The following is a 23384-nucleotide window of genomic DNA, read 5'->3' as shown; positions in this document are numbered from 1 at the left end:
AAATCATTCGTTGCTTTATATTTTATGTCATTTTATAAGCCCCTTATAACAATGCATGATAACAAATGGTATGTACAAACCACGTGACACAAACAAACTTTCAGAAACATTTTTGAAATCAATTGGACTTGTACTTATAGCTTTACATTAGGATAAAAGAAAATATTACAAATCTACTTTCAAATATGCAATATGTGTATTGTAAATACAATATAAATTGAATTCGTAATCATACGATTACCTGAACGAAATCTTCAAATAAGAATTTTTTTTCTGTGCAAACTTTTTTTTTCGCCTTCGGCGAAGAACAATCTATTTTTTTTAGCGACAAACCGTAAACAATTTTTTTCTTTCACTTTTAGCATTACATATAGTGGCAGCTGAGGGTGAAACAAACATTTTTTTTCTTCTCAGGGTCCAAAACAAATTATTTTTTTCACCAAAAACTGGAAACAAACTTTTTTTTCCAAAAAAAAACCATAGCCCCCCCCCCCCCCCCCCCGAAAATCAAATGGTTGCTGCCTTACAGAAAAGAGAAAAATGATACCTACAAGATGTGCAAAATAAGAAGCAAACAATTAGACGTTTCAGAATCTAATGACTCACGGTAATATTTTCAAAAGTGTACAACAAAATATCCTGATTGGTTAAAAATGTCTGTACACTTCTGATTCCCACATTTTGTGCTGCTCGGATTATTCGTTTTGATTTTATCTCCTATACATTTAAAGGAATATGATTGGTTAATTAATGCGTCTGCGTGGAGACCGTGTATATTCCATATTAGGTAAGTAGGGAGGCAGGGCTTACATTTCAATAGATATAGGAAGATGTGGTGTGAGTGCCAATGAGACAACTCTCCATCCAAATAACAATTTAAAAATTAAACCATTATAGGTTAAAGTACGGCCTTCAACACGGAGCCTTGGCTCACACCGAACAACAAGCTATAAAGGGCCCCAAAATTACTAGTGTAAAACCATTCAAACGGGAAAACCAACGGTCTAATCTATATAAACAAAATACACGGTTTTTGCGTCAAAAAGAAGTATACGTCGTGAACAATTCTTTTAACCAGGAACATAAGAATAACAACCAAACATTTAAAAAAAAAGTTCACATTATGACTCTAGTAGTAAGTTGTCAAATTGACAAATATGTTCCACATCTTCCATTTTTTATTTCGAAATATTTTTTTCCCCATTTTACTCACTAGCGATGTGTCCTAGTCCTTCAACACCATATGTAAATTCAGTAAGGGGTACATAAGGGGTGAACTCCAAGATTCGTCCCCCAACCCCTTTGACAAAAGCACGTAATAAAAGAAAATTTCAGCCGATTTTGTGTCAAATTAAGGTCTTTTAATTCCTATTTTTTAGAAGCGCCCCTCACTATAACACCATTTGTTTTACTCGTTCCTGAACCAGTATGCGAAATGGATATGTATGTTAATTAAAACTGAAAACGTTGTTTATCCATAGAAAAGAGACAAGTTGAATTTCTATTTCAATCGCACGACTTCACTAGCAAGCACTCTCTCAACAAAGAATTTTCGATTGACCACTTAGGCTAAATAACGGCTACCATTTTCTTTTGTTACATAGACAATAACTGTTTAGTGTCTTTAAATATCAGCTGTATTTGTACGAGGCTAGGAAACAAGGTGTATGCGAGCTTTTAGCGAGCTACTACACCTGTTTCGAGCTGAGTACAAATACAGCTGATATTTAAAGACACTAAACAGTTATTGTCTTTATCCTGCAATTAATTCTGTAAATTGTTTGTGTTTTGAAAGACACAAAAACTAACTTATTTAACATTTATTTTCGATTTGTGAACCCTTGAGGCCCGCGTAGTAATATCAAAATCACACATTACGCTGCAGACGGGTTCGCTAAAAAAGAATCTCGAATGGTCAACAATAATGCATCGCTCAAGGTGAATTATTATCTATTTTACCAAAAAAACTTATTTCAATAATAAAAACAAATAACAAAACATTGTCCAATTTGAAACAGAAGTGTACGAGTTGTCCTACGCTTCAGACTTGACATTCACTAAGCATGCATGCTGAAATTGACATGGTTGAGTTTGTAACACAATCATACACATTCAAGTTTTGAAATCGACAATTGTCATCGTCATTGGAATGCAACGGGAATACACATTCTGAGGTCAAACAGGTTCAAACAATACTCAGTCCGGCAGTGGGCGGAGCTTTAAAGCGATATCTGTATAGTATACAGATACAGCATAGCGATATCTGTAGGGCTGTATCTGTATAGTAGGACACCCAATTGCAGGATAAACTTATTTATTTTCACGCTCGAGTGGATAATAATTGGGAGGGTTAAGTGTGTTTTCTCATCTTTGTTTTTTATACCATCGCTGTGGTGTTCCTGTAGTATATGTTACATTGTTTAGAGATGACATTTATTTCCCAAAATTGTTTCCCTTATTATGAATAGTATTTGGAAGTAAAATTAAATTTTGTAAAAGCAAAGAAGTACTGTTTTGCCGTATTAATTACTTCCAGTTAACATTCATACAATCTGCAGTTAAAGTTTTTTTTTTTTTTTTATCAGATTCATAAACATAAACTATTCTTCATTTTTACTTTACCAGAAGTTAATAAAGGATAGTATCTAGAGGAAATGTTTTAATCCCCCCAATGTATGTTGAGACTGAGAATTTTGTAGCACAAGTCAGACATTGCGATCCTACATTGGGGACCCGGGGGTCTGTTTACATGTTAACAACACCTCGAATTTGGCAAAAACAGTTTACAACAAATGCAAAAATGCCGATTACAGTAATCCAAGAGGATTGAAAACAATAAACAGTTTAAATATATCTCAGATAACAGTTAAAAAAGGCCAAAACAGGTTAACATGAAAAGGTATCCCCTTCTAAAATCCGTTTTCGTCTATCACACTGAAAACATAGACGACAGCAATCGATATCCATGCAGAGTTATCTCCCTTTACATTGGAAAGTGAACACGATTTTCTTGACCTTGTGTTTAAACAATATCATAATATTGGTCGTTCGGTTTAGAAATTTAAACTTTTTATAGGTGTCAGTACTAATTATACGCCATTTTTTTATTGAGTGAACCGTAATCGAGACAGGTAAATTTATAAAGTATTCTAGTATTTAGAATAATAGTAGTAAAATGATTTCCAAATCAAAGCTTTGACAAGACACTTATGTTTAAAATTGTGTGGTACATGAAATTAGTATATTCATATTTATATTTATTTAGAATAATAGTATTTTTATGTTTTCCAAATCAAATCTTTGACAACAAGAAACTGATGATTGAAATTTCGTGTTACATGAAAATTCTGAATAACTAGAAAAATTTTAATTAGTGTGTATGGCACTTTTGTATCTACTTTGTCGGTAAATTGCATTGATTTCTATTAAATTGAAATAATTAAATATATGATGTTTAGTTACTGTTATGACAACATATTAGTATAATAACATGTAAAAAAATTTAACGACAAAGGAATTAAAATGTTAATTTCATATATAAGGGATGACAGGGGTCAGGGTTACTGGTAGCGGGATTCATGGTAGAGGAAATTCAAAATTTGTGGGTTTTTTGTGGGGGTTTTTTTTTTGTGGGGGGGAGGGGAAGTATGACCCTATTATCTATCCTTCTTAAATTTGAATTGAGGTATACCAGTTCTTCATGTTAAAGCTAAACATATCGATGTTTTCAAGTCTGGATTTTCGAAAGTATTTTAAAATATTTTAAGGGCAAATTCTAGGACGATTCTTGAGTCTAGATCTTGTGGACATATCCTGGCATGTCTTTACTTTAAAATCCAAATCAAAGTTAGATTGATGCCTGAATTGATATTTTAAACTTCAAACAAAAACGTCATACTTATTAAATTAGACTGAATTCTTCTGTCACTATGATATATGTTCCCTAATTTTAAATACATTTGCTTTTTATTGATTTTGCTATTTTCTAATTTTGTTAAATTTATTCTTTTGTGCTTAAAATAAATAGATACTAGCAAATAACAAAAGCAATTAAAAGCAAATGTAAATTAGAAAATATATGAATTACAAGGTGAAATAGATAAATAAAAAAGCAATAAAAAAGTAAATTTAAATTAAGAAATATATGCATTATAGGGACAGAAGAATTTGGTCCAGTGATTTTCCAACCCTCTTATTTGGCCCCTGTCCTGATGAGAAAAATGCTCTTTTTGTCCAATTTTCAGCTATAAAATTCCAATTGTATATAGACATCATTGTAAGGTTTTGTTGGTGTCGTAATGTGGAATTTTTGTTTGAAATCTCTTGCAATTATTCACGATTTATGCAATTATTACTTATTCCTTCTAAGAATGCTGAATTTTGCTCTTCATTTTTCAAAATTTTCTTGGGGACCAAGTTGCACGCGGATGGTGAGAACTAATATATTTTCCGCAAATCGAACATTTCGAGAACTTTTATTCGCAATTGCATAGGCCTTTGGTCCCTTCCCTTGTGTTTTTTATTCTACATTGGCCAGAGGTAAAGGAGAAGGGCTTATATCTCACAAAACATGTTTACCCCACTGCATAATTACGTCTGTACCAAATCAGTAGCCTCTGACCATCGATTTTTAATGTTAGCTCATTCATATGTTTTACAGTTTAGTGTGACGTCCATTTTCTTTAAACTAGTACACATCTTTGTTAAGAGGATAGCTGAAGCCCGCCTCCTGGTTGGGGATTTTCTCGTTGTGTTGAAGACCCATTGGTGACCCTGGGCCTATTTCTTCTCTGTAGTCTAGTCGGGTTGCTGCCTCTTCGACCCTTTCCCCTTTTCCATTCTCAGTTCTATGATTCTCTTGATAATACTTGCATTCTTATTGAAACTAAAATACTAAACATATTTATGAAGGTGAAAGTTGAATTAGTGCGATAATTTAAAACATAGAAAAAGTACATTCAGTATCTAAAATGTGATCTGTACAGTTACAGATCTAACTAAATTGCCTTTTTAGCTCCATTATAAATAGATATAGGAAGATGTGGTGTGAGTGCCAATGAGACAACTCTCCATCCAAATAACAATTTAAAAATTAAACCATTATAGGTTAAAGTACGGCCTTCAACACGGAGCCTTGGCTCACACCGAACAACAAGCTATAAAGGGCCCCAAAATTACTAGTGTAAAACCATTCAAACGGGAAAACCAACGGTCTAATCTATATAAACAAAACGAGAAACGAGAAACACGTATATATTACATAAACAAACGACAACTACTGTACATCAGATTCCTGACTTAGGACAGGTGCAAACATTTGCAGCGGGATTAAACGTTTTAATGGGCCCAAACCTTCTCCCTATTTCTGAAACAATAGCATAACATCACAACATATAACGTCTTATTCTGCACGTTCACATGGCTCATTATTCTTTAAATTATTATGTAAACTCGATTCAGACCCTCATTTAGAGCAAATAATCTAAACAACAACAAAACAAATACATTAGAATATCTCAATGATAACTACTAATGTTGTCACTGACCTTTTACCTGTTTTAATTTGTTATTATAGATTTCACATACACCCCCCTTTTTATTATCAAAAGCCTTTATCCATACTATACCAAAACCTTTACACGATTAAGTTAGCTATCGCAAAACAAACGCTGTGATTTTAAATATGAAAAAAATAGAGAGTACCCCCCTATTCTAATTAAATACCTTCCCCTATACAAAAACTTATAAAAATACACGTTTGTGCATACTGTCGCAGAATAGTCGTTACTTTTTAAAACATTGAAATGATTTTTTTTTATCAAAACAGATTTTAAGAGATTTCAACACCCCCCTTTTTTTGTAATCAAATACTTGTTCCTATACAAAATCCTACACACCTTTGTGTAACTCTCGCAAATACACTTTTGTATTTCAACAATGCAATGACAGTTAGTTGATCAATTTTAAAAACGTAAATCTGACCCATGAATTCACATACATTATTTAAAGGTACACTAATCACTTACGTATACAAAAGGACAACTATTTTGTGTATGAAAAAGATTATTTATTTAATTTTGGTTTGCAAACATAGTGAATTTCAATGTAAAGCTAGATTTAAATATTCAAACCTGCAATTGTGTTGGCTCGAGCAACTGCCAACACAAGTAAAGGATAATCCAATATTAACTTTTAACCTCATTTTACAGACACACTTTTAAAAGTCTTTTATTTATCCAAATACAGAAAACATAAACCGATGGTGCGGTAACAGGCAAGTAGATCTATGTTGGTGAACATAGCCACACTCAAAGGAATACATTTCAAATGAAGTATAAATTCAGCAAATTTAATCAACTTCAAACAATTATAATAGTTTTTTGGTTGTTTCTGAACAAGTATTTATTCATTTCTCTAAATTTGGCAGACAACTAGACAAATGATTACTAGTAACTGTATCATATTTAGTATGATGATTTGGAGCTTGATTTTTTTTTATCCGCGACTAAGTTGCCAAAGACTGCATGAGAATGCATGTAGCTGTCTAGATGTCTTTTGAACATGTTTGTATTGATTGGGTTACTGTTTAATTGACGTATATTTATATAAAAAAATCAGTGCATTTGTTATCCCTAATTATTCAACCAATTCCATAGGTACTTGGGGGAGAGGACAATTTTATTTTATCCCTCCCAGTTTTACAAAATCATGCAGTCATTCACCCATCGAATATTGGTATCAGATTCATGCAGAAATATGTAAAAAGCAGTTGCCTTGTGTAAATATTTGCAATTTTAATCAAATATTTTAGAATTGCAGTCCTTTTTTCTGAATTCCAATTCATTATGATCATTCTATGGATAAAGTGTGTATACATCAAAGTTGTACGTCTTTTGGATATTGATTTCTGAACGTTTCATACAATCTAACTCTCTTTCATCTTGTAACAGTATTAAAGCATTTTACTTTTCGACTCTTTACACAAGTATTCCACATTCCAAACTGACAGACAAGTTGAAAGAGTTGGTATTACTTTGCTTCATAAAAAAGATTGGTCAACGTAGATACAAGTATCTTGTCTTAGGGAGGGATAAATCCTACTTTGTAAAGAATCGCTCTGATTCAAACAAAAAAATCTCTGAAACTGATATTATCAAGATGCTTGATTTCTTGATTGACAACATATTTGTTACGTTCGAAGGACGTGTTTTTCAATAGACTGTCGGCATTCCAATGGGAACAAACTGTGCCCCTCTACTTGCCGACTTGTTTCTTTATTATTATGAGGCTGACTTCATGCAGGAACTTCTTAGAAAGAAAGATAAGAAGTTAGCAATATCCTTTGACTCTACTTTCCGCTATATATATGATGTTCTTTCACTAAACAATTTTAAATTATGTGACTATGTGGAACGCATCTATCCCATCGAACTAGAGATAAAGGATACTACAGATACAATTAAGTCGGCTTCATATCTTGACTTACATCTAGAAATTGACAATGAGGGTTGGTTGAAAACAAAACTTTACGATCGAAAGTGTATAAAAACTTCAAAAGAAATATGTTCGCGTGCGCAAAAAAAATAATTTTGACTCAGACAAAAAAAACACAACCCCTCCCCCCTTTTGAAGTAAAATGATTGCTCCATACGCTACAGGCCACTGGGAGCGTGACACGCACTATACGCGTGGCATCAGAGTTAATATGTGTTTGCACTTATTTAGGCCTTCTTTTACTTTAGGGGTCCCAACCCATAAAGAACTATACTAAACTATCCTTAACACCAAACCTTATCCTAACCCATAACTAATCCTTACAATAGCACTAACCCTAAAACCTAACCATAACTATGAATGATCCTCATCTCTAAAGCATAGGGACCCTCAAAGTAAAAGAAGGCCCTTGTTTTTCCCTCAAAGGCAAACGTGCGTTCTACTTTAACATGATTGGTTTTGCTACCGAAAGAGAGAGGTTAAGGGATTACAATATTACAATACAAGGCCTTTTGTATTTAAGAACCGATTTTACTAAACCCTCACGGTTATTTAAAGTCGTGACACATCACCGTTATAGTGTTTATGACGTCAAATGGTTAGGAAACAAACACGTCTAGACCCTGCATGTTTAAATTGATCTTTAAATGTGGTGATGTTCAAAATGCAATTAAAAGTTACAAATTTGATTAAATTAAACAAAACAAAAAAATCCCTGGTCATCTGATGAATGTCTTGTTACGCATATACGCCATATTGACGTAAGTCCAGATATCCAATGCAGGGATTTTCTGAATCTCTGAGATATTTTAGAAAATGCACCAAATTGTCAGGTGTTTCACAAAAGGTCTGTTTAAAAAATGCCTGTACTGTATATTATTATTGTGAAAATTTAGGCTTCATCCATAATTAAAATTCATGCATCAGAGGTATTCTTTTGCCAGTATAGGGTGTATAGAATTAAAATGCATGCGTCAGAGGTATTCGTTTGCCAGTTCAGGGTGTATAGAATTAAAATGCATGCGTCAGAGGTATTCGTTTGCCAGTTAAGGGTGTATAGAATTAAAAAATGCATGCGTCAGAGGTATTCGTTTGCCAGTTCAGGGTGTAAATAATTATAATGCATGCGTCAGAGGTATTCGTTTGCCAGTTCAGGGTGTATAGAACTAAAATGCATGCGTCAGTGGTATTCGTTTGCCAGTTCAGGGTGTATAGAATTAAAATGCATGCGTCAGAGGTATTCGTTTGCCAGTTCAGGGTGTATAGAATTAAAATGCATGCGACAGAGGTATTCGTTTGCCAGTTCAGGGTGTATAGAATTAAAATGCATGCGTCAGAGGTATTCGTTTGCCAGCTGTTGAGGGTGTATAGAATTAAAATGTATGCGTCAGAGGTATTCGTTTGCCAGTTCAGGGTGTATAGAATTAAAATGCATGCGTCAGAGGTATTCGTTTGCCAGTTTAGGGTGTATAGAATCAAAATGCATGCGTCAGAGGTATTCGTTTGCCAGTTCAGGATGTATAGAATTAAAATGCATGCGTCAGAGGTATTCGTTTGTCAGTTCAGGGTGTATAGAATTAAAATGCATGCGTCAGAGGTATTCGTTTGCCAGTTCAGGGTGTATAGAATTAAAATGCATGCGTCAGAGGTATTCAATTGTCCAGTTCATGGTATATAGAATTAAAATGCATGCGTAAGAGGTATTCGTTGCCAGTTCAAGGTGTATACAATTAAATGCATGCGTCAGAGGTATTCGTTTGCCAGTTCAGGGTGTATAGAATTAAAATGCATGCGTCAGAGGTATTCATTTGCCAGTTCAGGGTATAAAGAATTAAAGTGCATGCGTCAGAGTTTTTAATTGCCAGTTCAGGATGAATACAATTAAAATGCATGCGTCCGAGATATTCGTTTGCCAGTTCAGAGTGTATAGAATTAGAATGCATGCGTCAGAGGTATTCAATGCCAGTTCAGAGTGTATAGAATTAAAACGCATGCGTCAGAGGTATTCAATGCCAGTGCAGGGTGTATACTTCAAAATGCATGCGTCATAGATATTCGTTTGCCAGTTCAGGGTGTATAGACTCGAAATCTCTTAATTTAGACATCAATAATGATGCTCAATTAAGGTAGAGTGCCACGCTGTCTGTACGTTCAAAACTTTGATACTAAAGCTGCTGCAGAAAATCAGTTTTCATTTACGTCTTCTCAAAAAGTGCTCCTCTGGCTGTGTTGAAGATAAAAAACATTTAACTCCATGTGAAAAATTGTCCCAAGAATTGTTTTTCAAGTAGTTTTTATTATATTATAAAAATTATTCAAATATGTATCCATGATACATGCCCCTTGCGGGCCCTTAATTGGTAATACAATGTATCTCATCTTATCTTATCATAATATTTCACTCGTTACATGTATTTTATGTCTTATATTTGATAATTTTATTTTCCAGTTACCATTTAAAGTAAATACATACGAAGAGGCGAAGTCGAGGTAAAAATCTGCACTAATTATACAACACAGTGTCGGAAGGCGAGACTATTCTTCATCCGTATACTGGTACTGAGTATCATCAAACATGTTTCCATTGAGAGTCGTACGCCGTCGACTAGCACAGTTAATAAGGAATTATAATCTTATGAAACGTTTAGTTTTGATTGGTGGAATATTTATGTTAAGTAGTTATTCAATTTACCACTTGTACTGGGGACCCGGATATATGTCTTACGTTCACGGAAATATTTGGGCAAAGTGTATGATACCCCAAGTAAACCCATTCGATAAGGAAATTATGAAATTTTACTGGAAACCAGATCCAATTGTGTGTTCTAAGGAAACGGACTTAGTTTATTTCGACTATAATGCAACGTTGCATATAAATAAAACACGGACACGTGGTAAGATTGTCACGTGCAATTACCAAGAAATTAAAAGGCATAAAGATGACAAAACATTAGAACTTGGAAATGAGGTTTGGTTTAATAACTCGGTAATAGTGAAAACTGATTTTGTAAATGTGAACTGTTTTATAAATAAGAAAAAAATATACAGTCGATTGCATCTACAAGTCTACCGATCTGACAAAACTGTTAGAACAAAGAAAAATGGCGGGAAAAATTATAATATTCTCATGTTTGGATTAGATTCTGTGTCCAGGTTAGCAGCAATTCGAGAGCTTCCGAAAACTCTTAAATATCTCGAAACCAATTTAAGCGGATATGTTTTAAAAGGTTATACGAAAGTGGCTGATACAACGTTACCTAATCTTGCTCCGGTCATGACCGGACATTATGCCTTTACGAAGGAGTTTCCGGTTATACCGAATCTGCCTTATGACAACCATCCATTCATTTGGCGAAATTTTTCAGCGCTAGGTGCCGCCACGTTCTTTTCGGAAGACTGGCCCCGATTATGTACTTATAATTTAGAGACCAGTGGTGGCGGTGGATTTTCTAACCCTCCAACAAACCATTATATGAGACCATTTTATTTAGCTATTAACGAAATGAAACTATTTGAAGCTCCACTAGCAGACGTGCTTCAGTTTTTCGAAGATAAGAATTTTAAGCTTCGAGACAACTCGTATTTGTGTTATGGTGATAATCCGATGCATGTATTAGCCATTGAATATTTGAAACGATTTTTAATAGCATATCGTCATGACTTTAAATTTGCGAAAGTGTGGAATAACAAACTAAGTCATAATTATGTTAATTTTATCAAACTTGCAGATGACGACCTATTAGATCTTCTTATTTTTATGAAAACAGAGGGATTTTTAGACAACTCTTTCCTTTTCTTCATGAGCGACCATGGGTCACGTGTCGATAAAATCAGAAATACACCAATCGGAAGGCTAGAAGAACGACTTCCATTGATGTCTGTTGTTATTCCAGAACAAATAAAACAGAAATATCCGAATTTGCATGAAAATTTAAAGACTGATATAGATCGATTAACTTCCCCTTTTGACATTCATAAAACAATGGTTGATATTCTCAACGAAAACTTTCAACCAAAGGAAGTTGAACAGCCTTATCCAAGAGGAATTAGCCTTTTTAGACCAATACCGGAAGACCGATCTTGCGCAAACGCAGGAATCGACGAACATAACTGTGTTTGCTATTCATCAGAAAAAGTCGAAACAAAAATGCCAGTTATTCAAAAACTAACTTCGTTCGTAATTTCCCACATAAACGAGCAGCTTCCGAAAGATATATGTGCAGATTTAAAACTGAAGAAAGTTCTCGCAGCTAAGAGAGTACATACGCACTTGACTTACGATCAACAGACTCAGAGCAAGAAACCCCTTTTATACTTTTTCTACAAACCAAAAGACGATACTCGGGAGCGTTATCTATTAGTTTTACAACTGAGTCCAAGTGATGGTGTTTTTGAAGCAACCGTGGAACACCAGAATGAGAAAGACTTTAATATCTTAGGGGATATAAGTAGAACCAACAGATACGGGAACCAGTCTATATGTATCCATGATATGCATTTACGGCACTACTGTTACTGTAAATAAATCTATTCAGGGATATAAGTAGAACCAAAGATACGGAAACCAGTCGATGTGTATAGTGATATGCATTTACGACACAACTGGTACTGCAATCAATTCATTCAGGAATATTAGAAGGACAGAAAAACGGTTACCAGTAATTAAATATATACATGAATGCATTTACGATATTACTCTTGTATTTAAGAAAACTGAATACATACATAATACATTAAGGAATGCAAGAGTAAATGCACGCATTTATTTAACATCAGAACGGCTATTTAACAACTAGTCAATGCTAGCAACTGACTGCGGAATCGATGTATTAGTTTTACGACAATTCATGCTTGCGACCATTGTCTAAGCAAAGTGAGAGACAATCAAAACCGAAACGTGATTTCTAAGTTAACATATAAGATGTGATTTTTTATCACTTAAAATTGAACAGTGTTTTGTATAAATGATGTTGCTGTGTCCTTTCGTTGTTTTGTTTGCCTTTCCTATTGCATTTAAAGGGGTATCCCTTGGTTCAGGGAGATAACTCTTTAAATCAGTAATGCGTTTGACGGAGTCAAGTTTCATCAATGTATTTTAAGCTTTTACCTGAAACAGGTTGGATATTTTCTAAGTAACCTAGAAGCTTAGAATATATTTTTGAAAATGATTTACACAAACGTATTTATGATTTTAAGAGTTATTTCCTTCAACCAAAGTCTACATCCCGAAGAGTCAGTTCTCAAGTTTTGTTATAACACCACTTTCTTTTAATAAGGGGGAAATTTATTGATTATCATAAAAGAGGGACAAAAGACACCAAAGGGGCAGTCAAACTCGTAAATCTAAAACAAACTGACAACGCCATGGCTAAAAACGAAAAAGACAAACAGAAAAACAATTATAGTACACATGACACAACATAGAAAACTAAAGAATAAACAACACGAACCCCACCAAAAACTAGGGGTGATCTCAGGTGCTCCGGAAGGGTAAGCAGATCCTGCTCCACATGCGGCACCCGTCGTGTTGCTTATGTGATTACAAATCCGGTAAATAGTCTAATTCGGTAGGTCAAATTCATGAAAGGGAAGGTTCTTCTACTTTCATGTTAAACCTCGCCGCATTCTTTGTGTGTCTGACCGAAGCAAGGAACCTGTAATTCAATGGAAGTCGTTTGTTGCGTTGTCATATTTGTTTTAGTTTGTGAGACATATTATTTCTATCTGGTGATGGCGGCGGAAGCGTAAACTTATTGTATAAAGCTTTGTTTTTCAGAAAGTAGAAGAACCTTCTATGATACTGCCTTATGTCAGAAAGACTTAAGTGTCCATTTCTGAGGGGCATTGGTTGCCGAGTGGTCTAAGTAGTTACTTTTGTAATCACCAGCCAGTCAACATCGAGGTTGTTGGTTCGGACCTCTCTCGTTTGGGTATACTCGACTCCAATCTCAATTGAATAGGGTTGCGGTTCTCCTATCGAAAGTCGGTGGCTTTCGTCTTGGCACTCCGGCTTCCTCCACCAATAAAAACTGGCCTCCACGAAATAGAACAAAAACAGTGTTTAAAAGTGGCGTCCATAATCAAATCAAATCCCGTCCCTTATATATCCATTGTCCCTGGTCCCATTTTTGTCGAGCCTTCGACTTTAGTCGAAAAAGCGAGACTAAGCGATCCTACATTCCGTCATCGTCGGCGGCGTCAACAAATAATCACTCTGTGGTTAAAGTTTTTGAAATTTTAATAACTTTCTTAAACTATACTGGATAATGCGGCGGATTTCTACCAAACTTTGACAGAAGCTTGTTTATGATCATAAGATAATATCCAGAAGTAAATTTTGTAAAAATAAAATTCCATTTTTTCCGTATTTTACTATAAATGGACTTAGTTTTTTCTGCGGGGAAACAAAACATTCACTCTGTGGTTAAAGTTTTTAGAATTTAATAACTTTCTCCAACCATCCTGGGTTTGTACCAAACTTGGACAGAAGCTTGTTTTTGATCATAAGATTGTATCCAGAAGTAAAGTTTGTAAAAAAATAATCAGTTTTTTCTGTAATTTACTTTTAAATGGACTTAGATTTTCTTACAATAATAAAATAGAAACAAGAGGAATATTTTTATTGATTTTTTTCCACATTGTTGTTGAGCCTGCGATTTACAGCAAAAATAGGCGAGACAATGGGGTTCCGCGGAACCCTTACAAATTTTTATAGTTCAACAACTGGTTAAAATAATAATATATTGTCATGTGAATGTCTCACTTACAATTGATTAGTAGTATATGATTACTATATTTGTTATATTGGTTCCATGCTATGCATTTATGTCCGCCAGACATGGTTCACATGACCCCGACCTTATTTCATAGATCAGTGATCATGGTTTCTCAGATACTATAAGAAGTAGGTCAACTATACTTATTTGGTGCATGATTGATTATAATGGTGTATGTGTAAATCTTGCAGATTTCATCTCATTTCGACCTCATTTCATGGTTTATTGGTCAAGGTTAAGTTTTTGTGTTTTTGTCTGTTTTCCAAGTACACTAAGCAATATATCAACTATATGTGGTTTTTGTCGAGCCTGCAACTTTTGTTGCAAAAAGCTCGACTTAGGGACAGTGATCCGGCGGCGGCGGCGTTAGCTAACTTCTTAAAAGCTTTATATTTTAGAAGGTAGAAGACCTGGATGCTTCATACTTAGTATATAGATGCCTCATATCATGAAGTTTCCGTCAGTCACATGTACAATGTCCTTGATCTTATTTTCATGGTTAAGTGACTACTTGAAAAAAAGTTGATATTTTTTTTAATGTTAAATTCTCTCTTATTAGAAGTAATTGGATAACTATATTTAGTACGTGCGTACCTTTCAAGATCCTCATGCCAGTCGGACAGTTTTCACTTGACCTCGACCCCATTTTATGGATCAGTGAACAAGGTTAAGTTTTGGTGGTCAAGTCCATATCTCAGATACTATAAACAATAGGTCTAGTATATTCGGTGTATGGAAGGACTGTAAGGTGTACATATCCAACTGGCAGGTGTCATCTGACCTTGACCTCATTTTCATGGTTCAGTGGTTATAGTTAAGTTTTTGTGTTTTGATCTGTTTTTCTTATACTATATGCAATTGGTCTACTATATTTGGTATATGAAATGAGTGTAAGGTGTACATGTCTAGCTGACATGTGTCATCTGACCTTGACCTCATTTTTATGGTTCAGTGGTCAAAGTTAAGTTTTTGAGTTTTGGTCTATTTTTCTTATACTTTATGCATTATGTCAACTATATTAGGTTTATGGAAACATTTTATGATCTATATGTCTGTTGTGCAGGTTTTATTTGACCTTGACCTCATTTTCACAGTCCCTTTCAAAGTGTTATGTGTTTGAATTTTGGTCTGTTTTCTTTATTTATAAGCAATATTTGTTGTATTTAAGAATTGTTACCTGTACATGTCTGCCTCGCATGGTTCATCTGACTTTGACCTCATTTTCATGGTTCATTGATCAATGTTTCGTTTCTTGGTTAATGTTGAGTTTATGTGACAGTTGTAATAAAGCTTTATATTTAGGTCTATCAACATAGTATCAATGATTAGTAAAGAAGGCGAGACATTTCAGCGTGTGCACTCTTGTTAAATGAATGTAGGTGTACATGTTGCTCTAGTCGATATCATCTGACATTGACTTAATTTATATGGTTCATTATGTCCAAGGACACAGTAATCGTCCCTTGGTTTTCGTATTATAGTCCCTTGTGTGAACAGTGTATAACTTGAATATTTAATTTGATACACTTTCCCAATTTATTTCTTGAATGATATTTAATTCATGAAATACTAAGAAGGGGGTGAAATTACGTTTTTTAAATTTGGGTGCTGAATCTTTATGTTGAGTTTATCACGTCTGAAGCTGTCAAATTGAATTTTACACCCTTTAGAGATCAATGTTATTATTTCACACACACAAAAAATCGGCCACTGAAAGAAAAAAATAATTTAACCTGAAGGAAGGAAGCATGAATTTCCAAAGAATTTATAAAAAAAACACAAGAATGTGTCCCCAGTACACAGATTCCCCACTTGCACTATCATATTCTATGTTCAGTGGACCGTGACATTATGGTAAAAACTATCTCATTTGGCATTAATATAAGAAAGATCATATCATAGGGAACATGTGTACTAAGTTTCATGTTGATTGGATTTCAACGTCTTCAAAAACTACCTTGACCAAAAACTTTAACCTAAGGCAGGACGGACAGACGAAGCAATAGACGCACAGACAAGAAAATATAATGCACCTATACTATCGTAGGTGGGGCATAAAACCCTTTTCGGTATGAAAATAATAATGTACACATACTTTTATATCGTAAGAATGTGATAATCTTCCAATTTATAGATAGTCACCTGACTCATATTTGATACGGTCCGTGCTTTTTTTTCGGGAGAGGCCAAGGGTGTCATCCGCGTGCCTGATTAACAGAAATTGCAAAATGTTTGCTTTAAAACACCATAGGGTAAACTACATCGTTTATTCTTTGTAAAATCGGCTGTTTGTTATGTTTATATTAATAGCGAGCAGATGCCTTTAATTACTTTTCAATATGTCTGACATGAAGCGTAATTATATAATGTGCTGCAAGTAGTGAAAAGGCAAAGGTATGTCATTCGAGGGTCAAAAGGAGGAGTCTTAGATTTAAACAAATAACATGGAAAAGATCAAAATTTCGGACGAGCCATTATCCAAACAAAAGACAGTTTTGTTTTTTATCAATTTTAATGGATTATAAACTGATTGGTATTCTCTTACTTTTTAAATTTCCATCAAACAGCCAAAATATTTTTTTTTAAAAGGGCTTTATTTATCAAGGCGACACCGAAACAAATCATGTGTCGAAGTCGGACTTCGCAATGGCAAATACGAAAACTACAAAGAATGATAACATTCTATTTAAAACGTGAATCCTACCAAAATCCCGGGTTGAAGTCAGATGCTCCGGAAGGGTATAAATACTTATCATTTCACATTTGGCACCCGATTAATCAAGATAAACTTTGCCCCAGGAAGCTGCAAACTATTTTTGAAAACAATTTTTCCTTTATTCAATAAACTAGAAATTATACAAATTGTATCATCTTACCACCTGTTTCAGTGGCGGATCCAGGTGGAGGGTTCCGGGGGTTGGAACACCCTTTTTTTGGACGATCAATGCATTTAAATGGTGACATATAGTTGGACCCCGCCCCTTTCTCCTGGGTTGGGAACCCCCTTTCAATAATGGCTGGAACCGGTCTTGTGTTTCTAATAATTGGCATTCATTAGGATTGCACGCCTACAAAAATAGTGTAGTGGTGAAGCTATTACCGTGAATTCAATAAAGTTTTGACAGAGGATTTCAATGGTGTTCGAAGTACGAATTTTATGAATGATGAAGTGAACCAGACAATACTGATGATGATTGAATATGCTAAAAATAAAAAAATAAGGTAAATAATGTGTTAATAATATTTTTGTGAGAATATGAGTACGAATCTGTTGAGTAGAGTGTATGATAGTTTGTTATTATTTGGAATACCTTTTGAATTGGTAGAATTGACTGCAGTCTCATAAACAGTGTTTCGTTTCGATGAATATCAACGATTTTAATCGCGAATTTGCATGGTGAATTGGAACCCCCATACGAACTATTGATTTAAAAGTTTTACGTTTCGTCTTTTCACTGAAAACAAAAGACACTTATCAGTCATTTGTATTCTGTGTAGGTTTCGGAAATAATTTGAATAAGTGAGCTGTGTGATTTATATAAGAGTGAGATGCTTGATAGTATTATATGACTTGATGTTTTTGATATTAAAGATAAAAAGAGAAAAAGTGCATCGGACTCCTAACACAAAGGTTCCTGGTTCGATTCCCGTTCTAGGATAAACATTTTATAGAGTGTCGGCCTTGTACAAAGCCAAGTGTATATATTCGTTTCATGTTCTCGTCCAGAACATGTATTTGATTTGCAATTGTAGCTGGACGTTTAACGGTCAACCATTCATCCATCCATCAAAAAATATTCTACAAGTCTAACATAAAAACGCGAAACCATTGGTATTTTAAAGTTGTGTCCTAACTATTTTTAGTTTTCGTCTGTCAAGCAGACCTGATAACCACACACTCTGCCTGACATTAGCAGCATTTATTGCTTCACTTCTCATTAGCAGGTGGGAGACCGGGTTGACTATATTCTATAATATTATCTCATATATACTTACTTCAATAGATTCATAATTGAAGATGTAGCTGAAGAGATGACTTAATGAATACCGGGTGTTCCTTTGAATTCATTTTTCATTATTGGAATATGGAATTGATATAAATAACGGCATATTTACGTTTCTGTTTGATTGAGGAAAATTAGGTATCCAAATTATTATCAGAATAGTGTCAAAAGGGGGGCGAATAAGGGTTGTTTGCATCGTGTATATTTATAACATCCCGTCGCTTGCCTCCATTTAATACGAGCAGACGATACTGAAGCTTAGCAGACGATATCAATGATGAGCAGACAATAGTAGCTCTTCTCAAATTTTCAAGTTATTTGCATAAGATGCCAAACAATGTAAACAAATCTATCGACCCACTACAAAGTTTGTTTACAGATCAAAGTTCTGCATACAATTTATCATTTTAGAGCGCGAGCTTTTTGCAGCCGACAATGAAAACCATTATTAATTGATCGGACGAATGGAAATTTGATTAAAACTTCAAATATTGATGGAATAAACATTAGTTTGTCTATTATGATCGTATAATGGGTCTTCAAATTCATTCACCGCGGCAATATGTGTTAATTCATAAAAATCAGTGTAATAGTTTTAGGCGCTGAAAATTCTTTCATCGTGTTGTTTTAGAGAGCAGTGAAATACATGAAAAATGCGATGAAAATTTAATTATGGGATGTTAACCTAACTTAAATCTGTCTTCATCAAAGAAAATTTAGAGATAAAAATCAATATTTTCACATTTTAGCTGCTTATTATTGAGATCGTGTTATATTTAAGTCTAAGTGTTGTAGATTTTGCACGATGAGATATTTAGAAAGATATGTGTGGGATGTACGTGTGAAATAAACAACATGAATGAGGGAGTGTAATGTCAGATAGATAGACATACAGGTACGTACAAATGTAAGTAAATTTTTTTTTATTTATCAGAAAGTTCTTAAAAACTCCAATATTTATACATTTCAAACAATTACCTTCACTGAAAACCCCATTCATTTAAAATGTATGCTTCTTCGTGTAGCAAAAAGAATACCTAACGTTTTTACTTATTAATCTATTTGTTTATTTTTTGTTATCTATATTATAATGGTTTTGTCGATAAAAAAGGCATATAGGTAGTAGAAAAACAACATGGTAAGCATTTTAAGGTAAAAATTAACCATCTTTGTCAGCTTGAATTATTATTTTTGCAGTAACTGTTGTGATATAGAAGGAACGACCATTTAACTTCAATTAATTAAGGGGGATATGTTTTTTTCCTGCACAAATAAATCTGATCCCCAAATCGACGAAAAAAATATAGTGCAACAAACAATTTCTGACAGAAAAAACAACATACCCCCTTTTTTCTGTGTTTGCTCCCTTAGTTTCAGACACAATAGAAATAATAATGCATGACTTCCATGAAATATTCGCTACTGCAGCTAAACGCATACTTTCGGTCTTTCAACTCTCTATTTCACTCTGCTCAGCTCTAGGTAGGACTTCGGATATAAGGTATAACAAAAACGGGACATGGGGAAAAGGAATAACAATGGGCCGTGGGAAAAAAATCCAAAAATGCTGGATTTTGAAAATAAGCACCCCCATGTCACCCTCCTAAAAAAAAAAATCATTAACAGCATAATAAACATATGTGTCTAAACTGGAAAATGTAACAAATTAAAGATCAGCTACAAAGATGCATTGAGATCGAATCTTACGACTGTAAACTAAAATAACATACTTGATATATATCTACATAGTTATTAAACGATAGTTAAGTTGATAAGCACAGTGCGTGTTGCAGGAATAACTTTCATCTGACACGCTTATTGCCAAATGTTTAGAATACCATACACATAAAAATAATCTGGAGGATGAATACAAATTAAAAACTAATACAAAAAATAACCCGTGACGAATTAGATGATTTCAGTTAAGGAGGGATAAGCTACGATCTAAACAAGAAAATAAAATGCGATTTATTTTGTTTCAGTCAAAAAGACGGGATTTTGAAACACTAGTTCGCTATAAGCAATCAGTTTGTAAAAATAGGATGAGAAAAATCGCCGATGTATTGTTCACTTGCACGTCGGACTAGACTAAAATACGAACGAAATGCTAATAAATATTATCGAGTCCATGCATTTCTTATTGTTTATTTTTAACTTTTTATAATTCGGATTTACGTTTTAGTATATTATAATATTTTTATTTTTTCATTTTGAGTCAAGTCGGTTTACATGAACATAGCAGCTTCTGTCCCTTTACTTAGGTCAACTAAAACTAAAAAAAATATCTTGTAAACACGAATACAATTTTGTATTGTAAGAAGCAGAAACAAATTCCCCTCCCCTTTTCCATAGAAGAATATATGCTTTTATAAATTACTAGAACACACCCGCGAAATCGCGGGCATTCAGAGGGTAGTTTAAAGAATGTAAAGTGTTGTTGGAAGAATTTTGTAAAATATTGAATGACTGGAGAATTTCAGCAAAAGTATCATAAGTCATAGGTTATTGGGGATAGGAAATTGCTTCTTTTTTTTTTATCCCTCCTCCTTTATTTCCAATATTCCCATTTTTGGTATTCTATCAATTTCAATATGAACATACATTTAGTATGTTATGAACATTCAAGTAAGGAGCCTGTAATTCAGTGGTTGTTGTTTGTTTATGTGTTACATATTTGTTTTTCGTTCATTTTTTTTGTACATAAATAAGGCCGCTAGTTTTCTGGTTTGAATTGTTTTACATTGTCAGTTCGGGGCCTATTCAAGTAAGGAGCCGGTAATTCAGTGGTTGTTGTTTGTTTATGTGTTACATATTTGTTTTTCGTTCATTTATTTGTACATAAATAAGGCCGCTAGTTTTCTGGTTTGAATTGTTTTACATTGTCAGTTCGGGGCCTTTTAAAGCTGAGTATGCGGTATGGGCTTGGCTCGTTGTTAAAGGTCGTACGGTAACCTATAGTTGTTAATATCTGTGTCATATTGGTCTCTTGTGGAGAGTTGTCTCAACATGGCAATCATACCACATCTTCTTTTTTTATGTAATCAATGAATTTTGTAAAAGATTTAATGACTGGAGAATTTCAGAAAAGGTATCAAAAGTTCACATGAATATTTTTAGCGATTATCTGTATATTATGAACATTCGTTACTATATATATAAAATAGTGTATTTACTTTCAATTCGAAGTTTACTAATCGATCCATAGTGGTCATTGATAAAGTATACAGACCCTCTCTATTTAATAAAATCTGTGACTGCCGTGGATAGTAAACTTGAAAATGATAGCAGATAAAGTTCTTTGTATATGTATGTTCAAAGTATACAGAAAAACGCAAACCGGAAGTCTAATCTGACTTAAAATTTCGTCCAATGACGGGACAATATCCGGATGCCTTTTTCTCGTTTTTCTCCAAAAAGAACTCAATCTGAATAAACATATGAATGGATGACAAATGGCACTATGCACTGTACCTATAGGACACAGAGGCGTGTTGATTAATTTATTGTTGAAAGAAGAGAAGCGACACCCAAAATGAGGTCTTCTCGTTTAATAGTACAGATAATTTTAAAGTTACCAGATTATTCGCACTAAAATTATCAATCTTTCAAGTAATGAGCCTGATACTAAAGATCCCGGTTGCGTATTTTTTTTAAGTTCAGCCACAATGTACTGACAGTTCATCTCTAGTCAGTACGAAAATAATATTTGATTTAACGATATATCAGTTGATAATTACTTACTAGTCATGATTGAGGATCTTACTTGTAAACTGATCAGAAGAAGGTTGTGACAATAGCATATTACAATGGTGCGCATGCGTGTTTGTCTATACCAAGCAGGTTACCCTAATTTCATATCTTCTGACTACACAAAGAAAGAAATAGAGGATTGAAAAGACTAGTGGAAAACAGGACCTGACACCCTTTAAGGACTTAAATTTATGTTTAGGAACATTTTTCTGATTTTGATTATATATATATGGACCCCCTCCCCTCCTTTTTCGAATCGGGTTCCACCACTGCGATTGTTTATTTACAGCAAGATACCATTGGCCAATCTCCTCAGAACTACATCACGTGTACCTATTGTCTTAGAGACAAATAAGAATTACTTACTAGCCTATATAGTATTTGTGCAGGACACAATCTTATTAATGATGTTGCACCTTTGAAAAACTTTGTCACCATCTCATCACGACTTTACACCATTGAAACACTTTTTCCCAATCGAATACAATTCTACACCAATGACACACTGTGTCGCACTAGCTGTCGAATTGATACTCTAAATTTAAAATCGATGGCGATCTCTTATCTAGCGAATAAAACTTTAATATAGATAAATTTGTGCTTTTTTTATACAGAATGGACACAATATAATTTTTTCATTTCTTTGAGAAGTTTCCCATTTAGATCGTTATCTGTGTATGTTACATTCTAAAACGACAGTATGACGAAACTTTCGAGATCTCGTAGGAAGAGTGATAGCGATTGTTTATAAACGTAAATAACCATGTGCATGCTAATAGACAACTTTCGAGTTCGATGCATTTACGACAAAAAGTTTGGTTTAAGTGAACGTCAATTGTGCGTTTAGGGCGTCGTCACTTCCATTCCAATGTTGACCGAGTGGTTGGAAAACTATAATTCTATATTGTACGAATTATTCGGCAAATTAAATTATCCAAATTGACAATCAACACTGCTGTCATTAGGGAATTGTCATTAAGACGCTTGATGAACGTAAATAGTGCAGGGATACAGGCGAGCCCCTCTATCGGGTAAATGACGTCACAAAGGCGCGTATAATTGACGAGTCTTTTCCGGTGAATGATGAACTCGAAAGTGGTTTATTTGTCAATTGATGACCTTAACCGATCTCTAATGATATTGGGTGCGTAATTTAGATAATATCCGTACAATATATACTATCATAAAAAAAGAAGATGTGGTATGAATTCTATTAAGATAATTCTTCACAAGAGACTAAATGACAGATATCAATAGCTGTAGGTCACCGTACGGCCTTCACCAAAGGAGTAAAGCCTGTATCGTATAGTCAGCTATGAAAGACCCCCGAAAATCAAATGTAACAAAACTAACGGCCTAA

General features: G+C 34.2%; 1 protein-coding gene across 1 annotated transcript; it reads left to right on the top strand.

The window, feature by feature from the left end:
- Window positions 1-3006: 3006 nt before the first annotated feature.
- Window positions 3007-12472, top strand: LOC134694645 (uncharacterized). The gene is made up of 2 exons (XM_063555684.1): window positions 3007-3131; window positions 9944-12472. Exon 2 carries the CDS (start codon window positions 10070-10072, stop codon window positions 12017-12019), a length of 1950 nt encoding a protein of 649 aa, XP_063411754.1. The 5' UTR covers window positions 3007-3131; window positions 9944-10069; the 3' UTR covers window positions 12020-12472.
- The last annotated feature ends 10912 nt before the right edge of the window (window positions 12473-23384 follow it).

This window comes from Mytilus trossulus, chromosome 13 (genome assembly GCF_036588685.1).
Source record: "Mytilus trossulus isolate FHL-02 chromosome 13, PNRI_Mtr1.1.1.hap1, whole genome shotgun sequence".
NCBI classification, from domain to species: domain Eukaryota; kingdom Metazoa; phylum Mollusca; class Bivalvia; order Mytilida; family Mytilidae; genus Mytilus; species Mytilus trossulus.
This window is presented reverse-complemented; position numbering and strand designations above follow the sequence as displayed.

What these genes read in the sequence shown, in the direction of transcription:
- LOC134694645 (XM_063555684.1), top strand. Translation starts at nt 10,070, where the DNA reads ATGTTTCCATTGAGAGTCGTACGCCGTCGACTAGCACAGTTAATAAGG.